General features: G+C 40.3%; 1 protein-coding gene across 50 annotated transcripts in view; it reads right to left on the bottom strand.

The window, feature by feature from the left end:
* Positions 1-16729, bottom strand: part of NEK10 (NIMA related kinase 10) — a 249969-nt gene that overhangs the window by 77680 nt on the left and 155560 nt on the right. For 49 of the 50 annotated variants that reach the window (XR_014065243.1, XM_081529548.1, XM_081529541.1 and 46 more), the window contains 3 exons: positions 15718-15901; positions 15541-15627; positions 13821-13875 (listed from right to left, as the gene is read on the bottom strand). Coding sequence is in view for 48 of the 50 variants with exons in the window: in XM_081529548.1 (XP_081385674.1) it covers positions 13821-13875; positions 15541-15627; positions 15718-15901 (326 nt within the window). In the remaining 2 variants the exon portion in view is untranslated. Of the gene's footprint in view, positions 1-13820; positions 13899-15520; positions 15628-15717; positions 15902-16729 lie in introns of all 50 variants that reach the window. The other variant, XR_014065246.1, reaches the window with a different exon arrangement.

The following is a 16729-nucleotide window of genomic DNA, read 5'->3' on the forward strand; positions in this document are numbered from 1 at the left end:
CATTGGAAAAGACCCTGATGCTGGGAAGGATTGAGGGCAGGAGGAAAAGGGGATGACAGAAGATGAGATGGTTGGATGGCATCACCGACCCAATGGACATGAGTTTGGGTGGACTCCAGGAGTTGGTTGGTGATGGAGAGGGAGGCCTGGCGTGCTGCAGTTCATGGGGTCGCAGAGTTGGACACGACTGAGCGACTGAACTGACTGATACTTGTGTCAGAATAAATAGCCTTTAAAACAAAGTTTAGAAAGAAAAAGAAAGAATAGCATATAATGATAAGGGGATCAATAACAGAAGAAGATATGACACTTATTAAGATTATCACCTAATATCAGAGTAGATATATATATATATAAATCAAAACGAACAGCCATAAAGGGAGACATTGACAGGAATACAATAATAGTAGGAGTCTTTAACACCTCACTGACATCAATAGACTGATCTTCTAGACAGAAAATCAGTAGGACAACAGAGGTCTTACATGGCAAAAGACCAGTTGGAGTTAACTATCTACAGGATACCACATCCCCAAAAGCCCAGAGTACACCACATTCCTTTCAAGCATGTACAGAACATTCTCTAGAACAGACCAAATACTATGCCACAAGGCAAACCTCAACAAACTCAAGAGGATAAAAATTTCAAGCATTTTTTCTGACCACAACAGCATGAAACTAGAAATCAGCCACAAAAAGATGAGGGGAAATGAACACATGGAGACTAAAGCAACTGCTACTGAAACCCAATGGGCCAGCGATGCCATCAAGCAAGAAGTCAGAAACTATGTCAAGACAAGTGACAATTAAACATAATTTTATAAATCTATGCAATGCAGGAAAATCACTAAGAGAAAAGTAATAAAGATTTTTTTCAAAAAGCAACAAAAATTTCAAATAAACAACCTAACCCACCACCTACAAGAATTAGAGAAAGAAGAACAAACAAAACCCAAGGAAACAGTAAAGATCAGAAAGTGAAAGTCGCTCAGTCATGTCCGACTCTTTGTGACCCCATCGACTATACAGTCCATGGAATTCTCCAGGCCAGAATACTGGAGTGGGTAGCCTTTCCCTTCTCCAGGGGATCTTCCCAACCCAGGGATAGAACCCAGGTCTCCCACATTGCACATGGATTCTTTACCAGCTGAGCCACAAGGGGAACAAGATCAGAAACGAAATAAACTAAAACAGAAAAAAAAATAGAAAAGATTAACAGAAATATGCTGAGCAGGGCCCTGTGGGACTCCAGGGCAGGGAGGCCTTTTTATCCCTCATTCCTTGTAGGCAAGACTCCAGACTTCATGACCTTCTCTGAGTTCCGAAGGGCAGAACAGTTACTAACTAAAGGAGAATTAGCAACGAAACCACCTGAGGCAAGATTAAAGGGACCAGAGAGGCTCTTAGGTGGCCCAGTCTCTGAGTCTTGATGAGCCTCTCTAGGATCTAATATATAACACAAATGAACATTTATGCAGAACAGACTCACAGATGCAGAAAACAGACAACTGATTACCATAGGGGTGAGGGGAGAATGGAGGGATAACTTAAGAATGTGGGATTAAGAGATGCAAACCACTATATATATAATAGATGAGAAACAAGGATATATTGCACATCATGGGAAAATAGAGCCATTATCTTGTAATAACTTTTAACACAATACAAGTTATTGTGCTGTACACCTGAAACTAACACAATACTGTAAATCAACTATAGTTCAGTAAAAAGATATGTTAAGAAAAAAAAAATGCTAGTGGGCATATATGAAATAGACCTCCCTGGTAATGCTGAGTTGCTTTCAGCTTTCCTGCCCCTTTATATGATTCTAAATTTCTCCTTAAGAAATTTCAGGGAATCTTTAAAAATAACCATCACACACTCACTCACTCACTCATTCAAAAATATTTACTAAGTGCCCAGTGTCTGTAGGCACTGTGCTGGACATTGGAGATGGAATACTGAAAAGAAACAGTCCCTGCAGTCTTAGAAGTTACAACACTGCACACGTATAGCAGAAAAGCTGCTAATTTCTCTGGAAATTATATCACAGATCATAAGAAAACACAGTCATCTGAAATCTCACAACAGAAAAAAACTTTTTTTTTTTTTAAATTTTAGAACACTCTTTATTTCGACATAGGACACGTGTAAGGCATGTTCAAAAGTAACAGTTTGAGGTTATGCACGAACACACCCTCTCCCTCTCCAGCTGTTCTCCTTTCCCGCTGCGCCTGCTGACACACACGCGTCCCTGTGTACCTTCGTTTCTGCAAGTCCTCCGTTATTCTGAACGTGCATACAATGTTTAGGGACCTGCTTCAAAATATGGAATGAGCGTCTATGGACCAAGTCACTAAGAAGTCAATATCGAGACAGAAGCAAACCAGACGGAGGCGACCGCGTCCGCGCGTGAACCTGGGGCTGTGAGCTTCTGAGGGAAACAGAAAACACGCGGGAAAACACTTTTTGATCCTTCCGGTTTGAGAGACGGAATGTGCTCAGAATTCATGGTTCTATGTCTACTACTGTCTATAAGTCACTGAAGATAAGCAGTTTGTCTAATGCAGCTGCGGTTTTGTTCTCAGGCTACAGTACACGAGCGCATGCATTACTCGACACAAACGTCAAACACAGAACGACCACATTTTAATAGGTTGTAATGTTAATATTAGTTGATTTCAGACCAGAAGATTCAAGTCTCCTATTCATGTGATTTTTCATTTCATTATTTTTCTCCCCAATGATTGGTAAGTGCTTGTTTTCCATCTTCCAAAGACATAATGATCTTTGAAAATCAGTTACAAAACCCTTACTAGCATCACCCAAGAATTCTTAACCCCTGAAGTCGAGGCTCCCTCGTCATCAACCCACCCCCGGGTCGGGAGCAGACTCTTTCTGAATACCTTACTGTTCTCGTTAGTGACCTTTGTCCCCATCTCTGAGTTAGACAACAAGCGTTTGGGTATCTCTGTCTAGCACACAGTGGCAGCTGAGGGAAACAGTCACCATAATTCCCTTTCTTTACCCCACCACCAAAAAGAGATACTTGTATAAAAAAACTCTTAATAACAACTTTTAACTAAAAAGTGTTGGGTCCACAAACATGAACAATGGACAGAAGATTAGGCAGAATCTGAGGGATCCACCTGATGTGAAGAGCTGACTCATTTGAAAAGACTCTGATGTTGGGAAAGATTGAAGGCAGGAGGAAAAGGGGACGACAGAGGATGAGATGGTTAGATGGCATCACTGACTCAATGGACATGAGTTTGGGTAAACTCCAGGAGTCGGTGATGGACAGGGAGGCCTGGCATGCTGCGGTTCATGGGGTTGCAAAGAGTCGGACACGACTGAGCAACTGAACTGAACTGAGGGAAGTCTGCCTCTAGATTGAGCCAGACTGAATGCTTATGTCTAATGGAACATTATGGCTTCAGAGGGAGGTTTCCTATGACAGTACAAGCTGGAAAACAGCCAGAAATGGCCCAATACAAAGAAAACATTCCAGAAATGTTTTCTGATGAAAAGGCTTATCATAATGAAGCTTGTGTCTTCTGAAAGTTTTGAAATGGGAATTGATCAATAGCATTTCAGATCAATAAAACAATTTCAGAGAAATGGAAGGTTTTTAAAAATTCTGAAAGGTCTTTTCAGCTCTCTTCAGGTCTGGTGTGTATTCTTAAACCAAATTCTTCATGCAGAATTCATAAGCCAAAACAGAACTTGAAGCGCTGAATATGAATAATAGCCTACAACTTACACTTTAGCTGACCACTACAGGTAAGGTAGCAATTGGAGGTATTAGCTTTGTAATTTTTTAAATCAAGTTTTCACTGATAAATACAAGTGTGAGGTAAGTTATTTAGATGATTATTTTTTCAGAGGCATGCTGGTCATGAAGGAGATGGAGTCTAGAATTTTATACCTCATCAAATTCTTTTAACTGTATCTCTGAATTGAGAAAATATTTTCACATGCATTGTATCACATCATTTAATTCAGTTATGAAAAGTACTCAATACAATTTAATGCTGATAGAAGAAATATTTGACCTTATGATGAAATGAGAAGCCTGGCTTACAACATTAAGATGATGCAACCACACCATCTAAGCTCACTAGCATTTTACATCTTGAAAGTGTCTTTCAGGCAGTGACATCATAAACATACCCTGTGTGAATAAGTGACATTATGTATGGATGCCTTCTCCTGCTCATTAAGGGCTTTTTGTTCACCTGTAATGTTAATGGAGTTGGTATCACTGCAGGAAGGTGGCATGGTGCTACCGTGGCTCTCCACTTATACTCCAATAACAGCTAGGAACTAATAAGCAATAAGCCAGGAAATTTTAGAACTGTCATAGGAAAGGAATAGAATGATTTTACTGACAACAAATTGCCAACATTCGTTGGAACATGGAAAAAGCAAGAGAATTCCAGAAAAAAATCTACTTCTGCTTCATTGACTACGCTAAAGCCTTTGCCTGTGTGAATCACAACAAACTGTGGCACATTCTTAAAGAGATGTGAATACCAGACCACCTTACCTGCCTCCTGAGAAACCTGTATGCAGGTCAGGAAGCAACAGTTAGAACTGCACATGGAAAAATCGACTGGTTCCAAACTGAGAAAGGAGTCTGTCACGGCTGGCTGTATATTGTCACCCTGCTTATTTAATTTATATACAGAGTGCGTGCAAGTGTGCATGCTCAGTCACTTCAGTTGTGTTCAACTCTTTGCTACCCTATGGACTGCAGCTCACCAGGCTACTCTGTCCATGGGATTCTGCAGGCAAGAATACTGGTGTGGGTTGCCATGTCTTCCTGCAGGGGATCTTCCCGACCCCAGGTATCAAACTCACTTCTGCCTGTGTCTCCTTCATTGCAGGCAGATTCTTTACCCACTGAGCCACCTGGGAAGCCCTAAATACAGAGTATATCATGTCAAATGCCAGGCTACATGAGTCACAGCTGTAATCAACATTGCTGGGGGAAATATCAATAACCTCAAATATGCAGATGACACCACTCCAGGGCAGAAAGGAACTAAAAACCCTCTTGATGAGGGTGAAAGAGGAAAGTGAAAGAGCTGGCTTAAAGCTCAACATTCAAAAAATGAAGATCATGGCATTCAGTCCCATAACTTCACAGCAAATAGATAGGGAAACAATGGAAACAGTGACAGACTTTATTTTCTTGGGCTCAAAAATCACTGCAGATGGTGACTGTAGCCATGAGATTAAGAGGCTTACTCCTTGGAAGAAAAACTATGACAAACCTAGATAGACTATTAAAAAGCGGACACCTCACTTTGCCAACAAAGGTCCGGATAGTCAAAGCTATGGTTTTTCCAGTAGTCATGTATGGATGTGAGAGTTGCACCATAAAGAATGCTAAGAATTGATACTTTTGAATTGTGGTGCTGGAGAAGACTCTTGAGAGTCCCTTGGACAGCAAGGAGATCAAACCAGCCAATCCTAAAGGAATTCAATATTCATTGGAAGGATTGATGCTGAAGTTGAAGCTCCAGTCCTTTGGCTACCTGAAGCAAAGAGGTGACTCATTGGAAAAGACCCTGATGCTAGGAAAGCTTGAGGGCAGGAGAGAAAGTGGTGACAGAGGATGAGATGTTTGGATGGCATCACCAACTCAATGCACATGAGTTTAAGAAAACTCTGGGACATAGTGAAGGACAGGAAAGCCTGGAGTGCTGCAGACCATGTGATTGCAAAGAATGGGACACAACTGAGCGACTGAGCAACAACAACTGACAACAAATAGTTTTTGTAAGACTGCTTGATTGTGACATCAGCTACTAGGCCACGTTAACAGCAGCAAGCAGTGATCAATAGTATTTAATCAATTTCAGTGAAACTAGATCTCGATTATTAGAAACTGGATTATGAAAAAGTAGTGGGAGTCTATTCTCTATAGCTTCAAATCAAAATAATCAAGACTTTTGCTATAGGGAGGCAAGATTCCTAGGTCCTGAGATCACACAAGTTCTTTCCAGTCACATGTATGATACTGGATGGTCACAAAGATTTCCAATCATCTCTATACACAAAGACTAGAATCAGGCACACATCCTTGAATACAATTACGCACACATTGCTTCATCAAAGAGGCTGTGAACCACAGGTATCTCTGATACTGCAAACATTCAATGTCTGAAACTAGCTTGCCAACTGTACTCTGTTGCCTTGGCAACAGAATATACGTGTACATGGAAAAATCTCATTGCCTAAGCAACAGGATCTTTAAAAAGGGTTTATGCTCTTGACTATGGCAAAGGCTGTAGGTTCAAGCCAGGAGGTGAGAGGTTTCAGTCCAATTATAGACAGAGATACATAATTTTTGTTAAGATAACAGTCATTCATCTATTAACTGACAAGTATTTGTGGTACCTATGTGCAATAAACTGTGCCCCGGGGAATGCAAAGATGGACTAGGCATAGTCTGGTATGTGCCAGCACAAAGTAATAAATATTAATTGATTGATCAATGAATTTTGTAGAAGGTCATAATTCAACGACCATAGTTTACTAGTACTTGACTGTGACAAAGAGACTGAAACTCCTGTGTGTATTACCAAGTTATACAGGACAATTTATTTGTAAACTGAAATAAAATGTTATGACTTATTGAATTAGAACCATCAGTAAATATATCAACTAAGTAAGACTATAAAATCCAGACAGAAGCTGGTATCGGCCAAGCCCTATATCATACAAAGTAATGTGTAATTTACTTTGTGTGAATTACACCTCATTGAAGCTTTTAAAACAAAATAATCTCTTACGTTCTCATTCAAGAAAAATTATTCAAATAGACCATCACAAGACTGTGCATTCACTTAAACCAATATACAAAAATAAACCATTAAGGTAATTTGAATTTGCCTTTTGTGATTTACCAAATAGAACTTAAATGTAAGCCAGAATCTTATGGTTCTGTATCTTCAGAACAGCTAACTAGTAAGTCCTTGAGAGAGTATGAGTGACTGTAGTTAAAGCAACTACTTGATGACCACTCAGATTAATAACCATCTGGAGGAGTATCCCAAGTGACACTCTTTATTTATGACTCTCTGATTACATGCAAAGAGCAAAGATGTAAAATCAAATCTCTATTCTAGTAAACCAAAGGCATAACTAAAAGCAAATTATCTTAAGTGAATATAATTGTAGTTTGCTGGGAAATGTGTATCAACAGGAAATTCCCCATGGGCTACCTCAATAATATTAAAAATGCCATGCTGACATTGCCAGGTCTTCTAGGGGTCCGGGAGAGCCCTAGGAATGGCTGCCAGGTGACATCTTGGTGGGGGAGATGTAGAATCTGGAGACCTGGTCATGAAGATCAGGAGATCGACCTCTGCTGCAAATGACTGAAAGACTGCATTTCCAGAGCCAAGAAATGGGACACTCTCCACTGACCCAGTATCTCAGCTCTGAGTTTGGCTTTTAGGATATTTGTTGATTTGAGGAGGGAAAGCTGAGATATGGAAGGAGTTTGGCAAGGAAAAGAACCCAAATGAATTACTTTCTGGCTTCAAGTGACTTCTAAAGAGAGCATAAAAAGGACATTGGGTCTTGCCATTGATTACATACCTGAAAAATGTATCATCTGATGACAGCTTGGGTCACGACACCAGGGTGCCTTTCGCTGATAATATCATGTTTCCTTACACTAGCCTTGAGGATTCAATACTCCGAGGAGGAGGCAGGGTCTGCACTTCCTAGTTTCCTTTGCTCACGTTTTATCCATTTGCCCAACTGCTCATGAAAGTCTGTGTCAAGTTACTGGGGAGGCATCAAGGATCTTTAGCAGGCAATTAGCTTCAACTTAACCCTTGATATCTGAGATGACCAAAGTTGAGAGTTTACACTTAGGCTTTCTCTGTGTACCATGGAGCCAGGTCCAAGTCTGAATTCTAAACTCTGAACACCATGCTCAAATCAAGCATGTACCTCTCTGTGACTCTTTCTCATTAGGACCCTTTTTCTAGGAGCCAGAAAGGAGCTCCTGGGAGAGCTGCCCAGGGTCTCGTAACTGTCCTACTAAATAACACATGGCACAAAACAGCCAAAAATATCTGCAGGCTTGATTTTAAATTGATTTTTATTATATTTTGTAGCTCTGCTATCTTAGTTTAGATTCTAACTTTTCATTTAGCTTTTAAACACTTTGCAGGAGGGGTTTACAGTTAATATTAATAAACCAAGAAACTCAGGATAACTCTAAACAAATTAGATTGCAAATAACTTTCACCTTATTTAATGCTTTTCAAAGAGTTATAAATATATTTTAGAGTTGCCTCCCTTAATACCTGGAACGAAGTAAAAAAGTCATTAATTTTCTCTTCTCTTATTTGGTATTAATCTCAGGCTATCTTTTGTCATTTATTTCCTTCTCAAGTCTACTTTTGTGCCCCCTACACTATGAGTTCCTTGAGAGAAGAGTGAAGTGAAGTGAAAGTTGCTCAGTCATGTCCGACTCTTTGCAACTCCATGAACTATACAGTCCATGGAATTCTCCAGGCCAGAATACTGGAGTGGGTAGCGTTTCCCTTCTCCAGGGGATCTTCCCAATCCAGGGACAGAATCCAGGTCTTCCGCATTGCAGGCGGATTCTTTACCAGCTGAGCCACCAGCGAAGCCCTTGAGAGAAGAGAGTTTGCCTTAAATCAGCTTGTGACCCCAATGCCGTGTCACACTGTCCCATACACGGCATAGTCTTGCACATGTTTTTTTTCGCTCAGACCCTATTCACCTGTTTACTTTAGACTGCTTCTGCTGATTCATCAACCTCAAGGTCTGGGCCATCTTCCATTTTCCACCTATTAACTTGGTCATTAACCCCAAGTTAAAGCCCATTCTGCAATATCCTACTTTAAATGAGATTCCAATTGAACTGCTTCTTTCTATTGATTGTAGTTCATGCAATTTGATGTAAATATTTAGATAATGACTAGTTTTAAAAAAGCATTTCAAAAACAAATAAATAACAAGTATTTCAAGCTCTAATACATACGATGCCTTTGTTTTTGAAGAGCTACACTTCAACTGAAAATTTTTCTATGAATCCTTTCAGGGAAAAGGACTATATTTATTTGGCAATGCTGAGATTCCTAAAAACAGTTGATTGAAAATTTCCATCTTAATATAAAATTCTCTTAATTGGGGAAGACACCCATATGTGATCATTTATTTTTGTACTAAAATACTTATTTTGCATCTTTTCTATGTATTTATGCAACTTTGTATCACTGAGTAAAGTGTCCAGTAAAAAATAAAGAGACTTGATGATGTACTTTATAATATAAGTCATCAGTTCAGTTCAGTCGCTCAGTTGTGTCCGACTCTTTGTGACCCCGTGGACTGCAGGCATCCCTGTCCATCACCAGCTCCAAGAGATTGCTCAATTTCATGTCCACTGAGTCACTGATGCCATCCAACCATCTCATCCTCTGTTATTCCCTTATCCTCCTGCCTTCAATCTTGCCCAGCATCAGGGTCTTTTCCAATGAATCAGTTCTTCACATCAGGTGGCCAAAGTATTGGAGGTTCAGTTTCAGCTTCAACATCAGTCCTTCCAATGAACAGCCAGTACTGATCTCCTTTAGGATGGACTGGTTGGATCTCCTTGCAGTCCAAGGGAGTCTCAAGAGTCTTCTCCAACACCACAGTTCAAAAGCATCAATTCTTCAGCTCTCAGCTTTCTTTATGGTCCAACTCTCACATCCATACATGACTACTGAGAAAAATGTAGCTTTGACTAGACGGGCCTTTGTTGGCAAAGTAGTATCTCGGCTTTTTAATATGCTGTCTAGGTTGGTCATAACTTTTCTTCCAAGGAGCAAGTGTCTTTTAATTTCATGGCTGCAGTCACCATCTGCAGTGATTTTGGAGCCCAAGAAAATTAAGTCTCTCACTGTTTCCATTGTTTCCCCATCTATTTGCCATGAAGTGATGAGACCATGTTGCTAGCAACACCAGAAAAGACTTAGGAAATAAATAGACTTTACTCTAACTTTTTTTTTTTTTAATTTTAGTTGGAGGCTAATTACTTTACAATATTGTAGTGGCTTTTGCCATACATTGATATGAATCAGCCATGGGTTTACATATGTTCCCCATCCTGAACCCCCTCCCACCTCCCTCCCCATCCCATCCCTCAGGGTCATCCCAGTGCACCAGCCCTGAGCACCTGTCTCCTGCATCAAACCTGGACTGGCGATCTGTTTCATATATGATAATATACATATTTCAATGTTATTCTCTCAGATCATCCCACCCTCGCCTTCTCCCACAGTCCAAAAGACTGTTCTATACATCTGTGTCTCTTTTTCTGTCTCACATATACGGTTATCGTTACCATCTTTCTAAATTCCATATATATGCATTAGTATACTGTATTGGTGTTTTGCTTTCTGGCTTACCTCACCCTGTATAATAGGCTCCAGTTTCATGCACCTCATTAGAACTGACTCAAATGTATTTTTTGTTAATGGCTGAGTAATATTCCATTGTGTATATGTACCACAGCTTCCTTATCCATTTGTCTGCTGATGGACATCTAGGTTGCTTCCATGTCCTGGCTATTATAAACAGTGCTGTGATGAACACTGGGGTACATGTGTCTCTTTCAGTTCTGGTTTCCTTGGTGTGTATGCCCAGTAGTGGGACTGCTGGGCTGTATGGCAGTTCTATTTCCAGTTTTTTGATGAATCTCCACACTGTTCTCCATAGTAGCTGCACTAGTTTGCATTCCCACCAACAGTGGAAGAGGGTCCCCTTTTCTCTACACCCTCTCCAGCATTTATTGCTTGTAGACTTTTGGATAGCAGCCATTTTGACTGGCATGAAATGGTACCTCATTGTGGTTTTGATTTGCATTTCTCTGATAATGAGTGATGTTGAACATCTTTTCATGTTTGTTAGCCATCTGTATGTCTTCTTTGGAGAAATGTCTGTTTAGGTCTTTGGCCCATTTTTTGATTGGGTCGTTTATTTTTCTGGAATTGAGCTGCAGGAGTTGCTTGTATATTTTTGAGATTAATTCTTTGTCCATTGCTTCGTTTGCTATTATTTTCTCCCATTCTGAAGGCTGTCTTTTCACCTTACTTACAGTTTCCTTTGTTGTGCAAAAGCTTTTAAGTTTAATTAGGTCCCATTTGTTTATTTTTGCTTTTATTTCCAATATTCTGGGAGGTGGGTCATAGAGGATCCTGCTGTGATTTATGTCAGAGAGTGTTTTGCCTATGTTTCAGGAACAAGGCAAGGGTGCCCACTCTCACCACTACTATTCAACATAGTTTTGGAAGTTTTGGCCACAGCAATCAGAGCAGAAAAAGAAATAAAAGGAATCTAGATTGGAAACGAAGAAGTAAAACTCTCACTGTTTGCAGATGACCTGATCCTCTACATAGAAAACCCTAAAGACTCCACCATAAAATTACTAGAGCTAATCAATGCATATAGTAAAGTTGCAGGATATAAAATTAACACACAGAAATCCCTTGCATTCCTATACACTAACAATGAGAAAACAGAAAGAGAAATTAAGGAAACAATACCATTCACTATTGCAACGAAAAGAATAAAATACTTAGGAATATATCTACCTAAAGAAACAAAAGACCTATATATAGAAAACTATAAAACATTGATGAAAGAAATCAAAGAGGACACAAATAGATGGAGAATTATACCATGTTCATGGATTGGAAGAATCAATATAGTGAAAATGAGTATACTACCCAAAGCAATCTATAGATTCAATGCAATCCCTATCAAGCTACCAACGGTATTTTTCACAGAACTAGAACAAATAATTTCACAATTTGTATGGAAATACAAAAAACCTCGAATAGCCAAAGCAATCTTGAGAAAGAATGGAACTGGAGGAATCAACCTGCCTGACTTCAGGCTCTACTACAAAGCCACAGTCATCAAGACAGTATGGTATTGGCACAAAGACAGAAATATAGATCAATGGAACACAACAGAAAGCTCAGAGCTAAATGCACATACCTATGGATACCTTATCTTCAACAAAGGAGGCAAGAACATACAATGGAGAAAAGACAATCTTTTTAACAAGTGGTGCTGGGAAAACTGGTCAACCACTTGTAAAAGAATGAAACTAGAACACTTTCTAACACCATATACAAAAATAAACTCAAAATGGATTAAAGATCTAAACGTAAGACCAGAAACTTCCTTAACCTTCTTGACCCTCACTTGGAAAAGATAAACGTATCAGTGATGTTGTATCTTTGACTAAACAATGTGGCCCATGAGGGACCTGGAGGGGCTGCCAGTGGAGGGGCTCAGCCCCTCCCACAGCAGGGAATCAGGCCAACCCGACTCCCCTGCAGGACACTGGATCCTTAGAGAGGTGACATGCAGACAGAGCAAATAAGCTGGAGGCTCATTCAAGCCTGCATTAGAGCCTTGGCAAATCTTCCAGGAGTGCCTCCTCCACAGACTTCAGGGGCTGACCTGGCTTCTATCCCTTCATAGGTTGATTCTGTGCGTTTCATAATTATGTGAGTCCTCGAAAGCTTTCTAATGAACATGAGTCAGCCCAAGTCATGTTTTGTCTCCTGTGCCCACAAAGCCTGCCTGGTAAAGCACAGCCACTCACACATGACCTGGCCAGCACTTCCTAGACCCAGCACTGTCGACAGCCCCCTGCCTGTCCCTGCTCAGCTCCCTGCCATCTCGATGCCAGCTCTCCCCAGCCGATCACACTCTTTTGACTAAAGGACCCTCCGCAGTGAGCTGGAACATCATCTAATAAGCAGAAACTACCAAGTATATCCCTCTTCTCTGCCCCTCCAGCTTAAATTTACCTTTGCCTCTCTTTCTTCAGACACACACGAAAGCTGCCCTTTCCTCTTTACCAGGGCTGTTCTCTGGTACATGCCACTCTGAGACTGGGAATCAGCTACAATTTCCCCTCTCCATCAGCTGCTTCTCCTCAGTCCACTCACCCTTCAGCCATCCTGATTCTAGAAGGCCCTTTCGCATCAAACATTCCCCATCAACTCACTGTCAGCTCACTACTTTCTTCAGTTTCTCTCGGTCTCTGCTTCTGTAACCTCTGAACCACCACAGTCAGGCTTCTGCTCCCACCAGCCTCACCCAAGGTCACTGAACTGTCCTCATGAAGGTTACCAGGAACTTGCAAAAAGCCATATCAAAGAGTTTCATTTTAGTTCTTGGCCCAAAAGACAAATATTGCAGAAAGTGCTAGTCATTACAAAATAATGATTTCTTTCTTAAAAACGGAATTCCCCAAACATGCTTGTTCTCCCCTGCAGCTAGATTCTCCTCTGCTCACTGATCTGTGAGCAGAAGGGAAGAACACAACATCTGGGTCACATCCATAAAAGGAAGGGTGTGTCTCTGTGTCCCATCCCCCTCCTGCTGGCTGAGACTTGGGTGTGACGTGGTCTACACCTGCCACATCTCCCATAGGCATATTCAACCTAGGGATGTAGAAAAATAAGGGATAGGGAGCCACAGACCCAGATAATCTCATGAAGCCCTACAACCCTGGGCCACCCTTGAGCTCAGGGAGACTAACTGAGTGGCTGAGGATTGCAAAGGCAGACTAAAACCCAAGCCCAAGCTTAATGCTCCTCCCAGCACAGTCCTTGGTGAAATGCAAACAGTTCTGGGAGAGTGGGCTCCCACAGTCTCTGGTACCACATGCCCATGTAACTTCTGTTATCGGGTATCAATTTAGCCACCAAAACAGCTCTACAGAGTCTAAAAATGTTTCTAGGAACTCAATGTCTACATACCTAGTTTGAGATTGTCTTTCTCCTCCTGAAGCACTAAAACTTCTTTTTAAAGTGCCTGAAACAAGAAAATAAAAATAACTTCACATTTTCCTGCTGCAAATCATTTATTTATTCACTCATTTGCCTGTTTAAAAATATCTAACCAATTGTACCTACTATAAAGACTGTCTTCATTTACTATACTATCAGCTAAAATATAATGTTGCAAATTACTGTTTATTAACAGGTTTGTTTAAGGGTCCTTTCTCAAAGAAAAAGTGCTAAACAAATAACTCCATTATTAATTGCTAACCAAGTACATAAAACACGTGTATCATCATCATCCTAAATCCCTTGCCAAGAAAGCTAGCAGTAACCACATGCAAGTGGAAGGGTCCAGGTTTTCCTCCCTCACTCCCCCACTGACCCTCCCCATCCTTGTTACTGTGGATACACAATATCCCATCATCTCAAAATTCACCTCAAACAGTTAGTAATTAACTGCTTCTAGAATCTGCTACATATGTTTAAATGCACAAATATCTTTGCTACATAATATTCATGTTTTCTCAATCACAAATCAAGACATATTCTTTAGCAGGCAGGGCAGGAATTTATATGGAAAACACAACAGAGTGTTGGAATTTGACATTGCCCCAGAAAATGTGGAATGTCTATAATCCACTTTGATGGACCATTTAATTTTGAAAAGAGACAAAGTATGAAGCAAAATCCTTAGAGTTCTACTCTGATCCTTACAGACACTATTTTAAACTTTCTTTTATGAAATTTTCATAGTATAGTCATGGAGAAGGGATTATTTACACTTTATTTCAGAGTATTTCTATCTATCCTATCTAATATTCCATCAACTTACTCTTTTAAAAGAGTCAGGAAACTCAAACAGGGGCTCTGTGTCAACCTAGAGAGGTGGGATGGGGAGGGAGACGGGAGGGAGTTTGAAAAGGGAGGCGATATGTGTACACCTGTGGCTGGTTCATATTGAGGTTTGACAGAAAACAGCAAAATTCTATAAAGCAATTATCCTTCAATAAAAAATAAATTAATTTAAAAAAAGAGTTACTCTTTTCTGTCAATTTTCTATTTTAACTGGTGTGTTATTTCAATTTCAGATTTGTTTAGTGAATTGAATCCTATGTTTCTATACAGAAGATTCTTTAAATTGTATCTAACTATATCTTTACTTACCCATGCCTGTCTATTTTTTTTTACTGTTTCAAATTAAGAGTAAAGATTAACATATTTACTGAATCTGCATGGTGTTTTTCATAATTCTAAATAATTATAACATTTATTTAACTTTAGTGTTTTAAGGAAAATATATCCCTTTATATTAATGTAAGTAAAATTGTACAAAACTAAGTCTGCAGCAAGACTAATTTCTTCTCTGGGTTTCTAACCTCTGATCAACAGACTCATAAAAGGTCACTTCCGTTAGTCCTGTGGCTAGTTAGTATGTTTCCAAATAACTTATCTACACTTCCCAGTTAGAATCTGTATTTGCTGGAAGAAATAATTAAACTGTTCATTTGACAGGAGGCAATGGAAAGCCACAGTGCCAGGGGGCCTTGGGGCTCTGTCAGTGACAGACCTGTCCTAATTACCACTGCACCTGGGAAACAAACGATTCATTTATGTAGGCGATGACATCTGCTTGACTCCCAAGCACAATTTACAGACCTCTACCTGCCGGAATCCACAAGTTGGCAAAAAAGCTTACTGAATGTCGATTCCTTCAAAGGGCTTGAGCTGGAGCTGCTAAAGTTATCCGAAATGTCCAATTCATCATCAAGTTCTGAATATATATCTGCACATTAATAAAAATAAAGAGCAAATGAACCCTGAAACACAAAGGAATCAAGAGTGTATTCCTGTTGGAACCTTTTCACTAGAATACCTTTCTCAATGTTTTCCAAATTGAAGTTATCATCCGATAGGAGTCCGTCACAGGCCCGGTCCTCGTCCTTACCGCATGGTGCCTGGAAGCCTTCAGGAGGGAGCTCTGTGATTTCCGAAAGGTCACTTTTCAGGCTTCCTGCTCCACTGCTGCTGCTACTCAGGCTTGCCTTCTCAAAGGTTTCCTGAAAGAGAAAGTCAGATTGTAATACCCGCTTCTTTCCCTCCTTCTGCAGGACTTAAAGTTCATCAGAACATATATTAAAATGACTAGAATATCACTATAAATATTTCTGCTGAAGTGGCATCAGTAGTTCTACCTATATAAATGTTATAGAATTCATTGAGTCCATAACTACAAAAAAAGTAGGTTTGCTACCATTGGAAAACAAAGAATAGAAGTGGCAAAATACTCAGAAGCAAAGACCTGTGCAATCTGGTGAAAGAAAATGTAGCACTAAGGAGTAAATTATGTAGAATAATTTTGGAAATAAGAGGCCAGGAGGAAGGATTAGAAAGACCTTGAGCTAACATCCTCCCATGGGCACACCAAAATGGCAAGTACTTACAGAGCAACTACTGATGAGAAAAATTGAAATCTAATAGAAAATTCCTGCTACAACTAAAGATACAAACCAGAAACCACAATGAGACAGGACAGGTGGAGGCACAGCAAGTCAGGACCACACCCCTGTGCGGGTGACCCACACGCAGGAAGGTGAGTATAATTCAGAGATTTTCACCGAAGAGCAATGGGTCCATGCCCCAAATCAGGGTCCCCAGCCCAGGCATCACACACCAGGAAAATGAGCCCCCAGAACACTTGCTTTTGAAGGCCAGCTGGTCTCACTGCCAGGAGAATCAGAAGGCTTTAGGACACAGAGGTTTCACTATCACAGGACAAACACAAAATTTCACACATTCCAGGACCCAGGGCAGAAGCAATAACTTGAAAGTAACCTGGGTCAGGCCCATCTGTTGATCTTGGGAAGTCTTCTAGAGGAGAAGGGGGC

Source organism: Giraffa tippelskirchi, chromosome 9, assembly GCF_054371585.1.
Source record: "Giraffa tippelskirchi isolate mGirTip1 chromosome 9, T2T-mGirTip1v1.2.pri, whole genome shotgun sequence".
Classification (NCBI taxonomy): domain Eukaryota; kingdom Metazoa; phylum Chordata; class Mammalia; order Artiodactyla; family Giraffidae; genus Giraffa; species Giraffa tippelskirchi.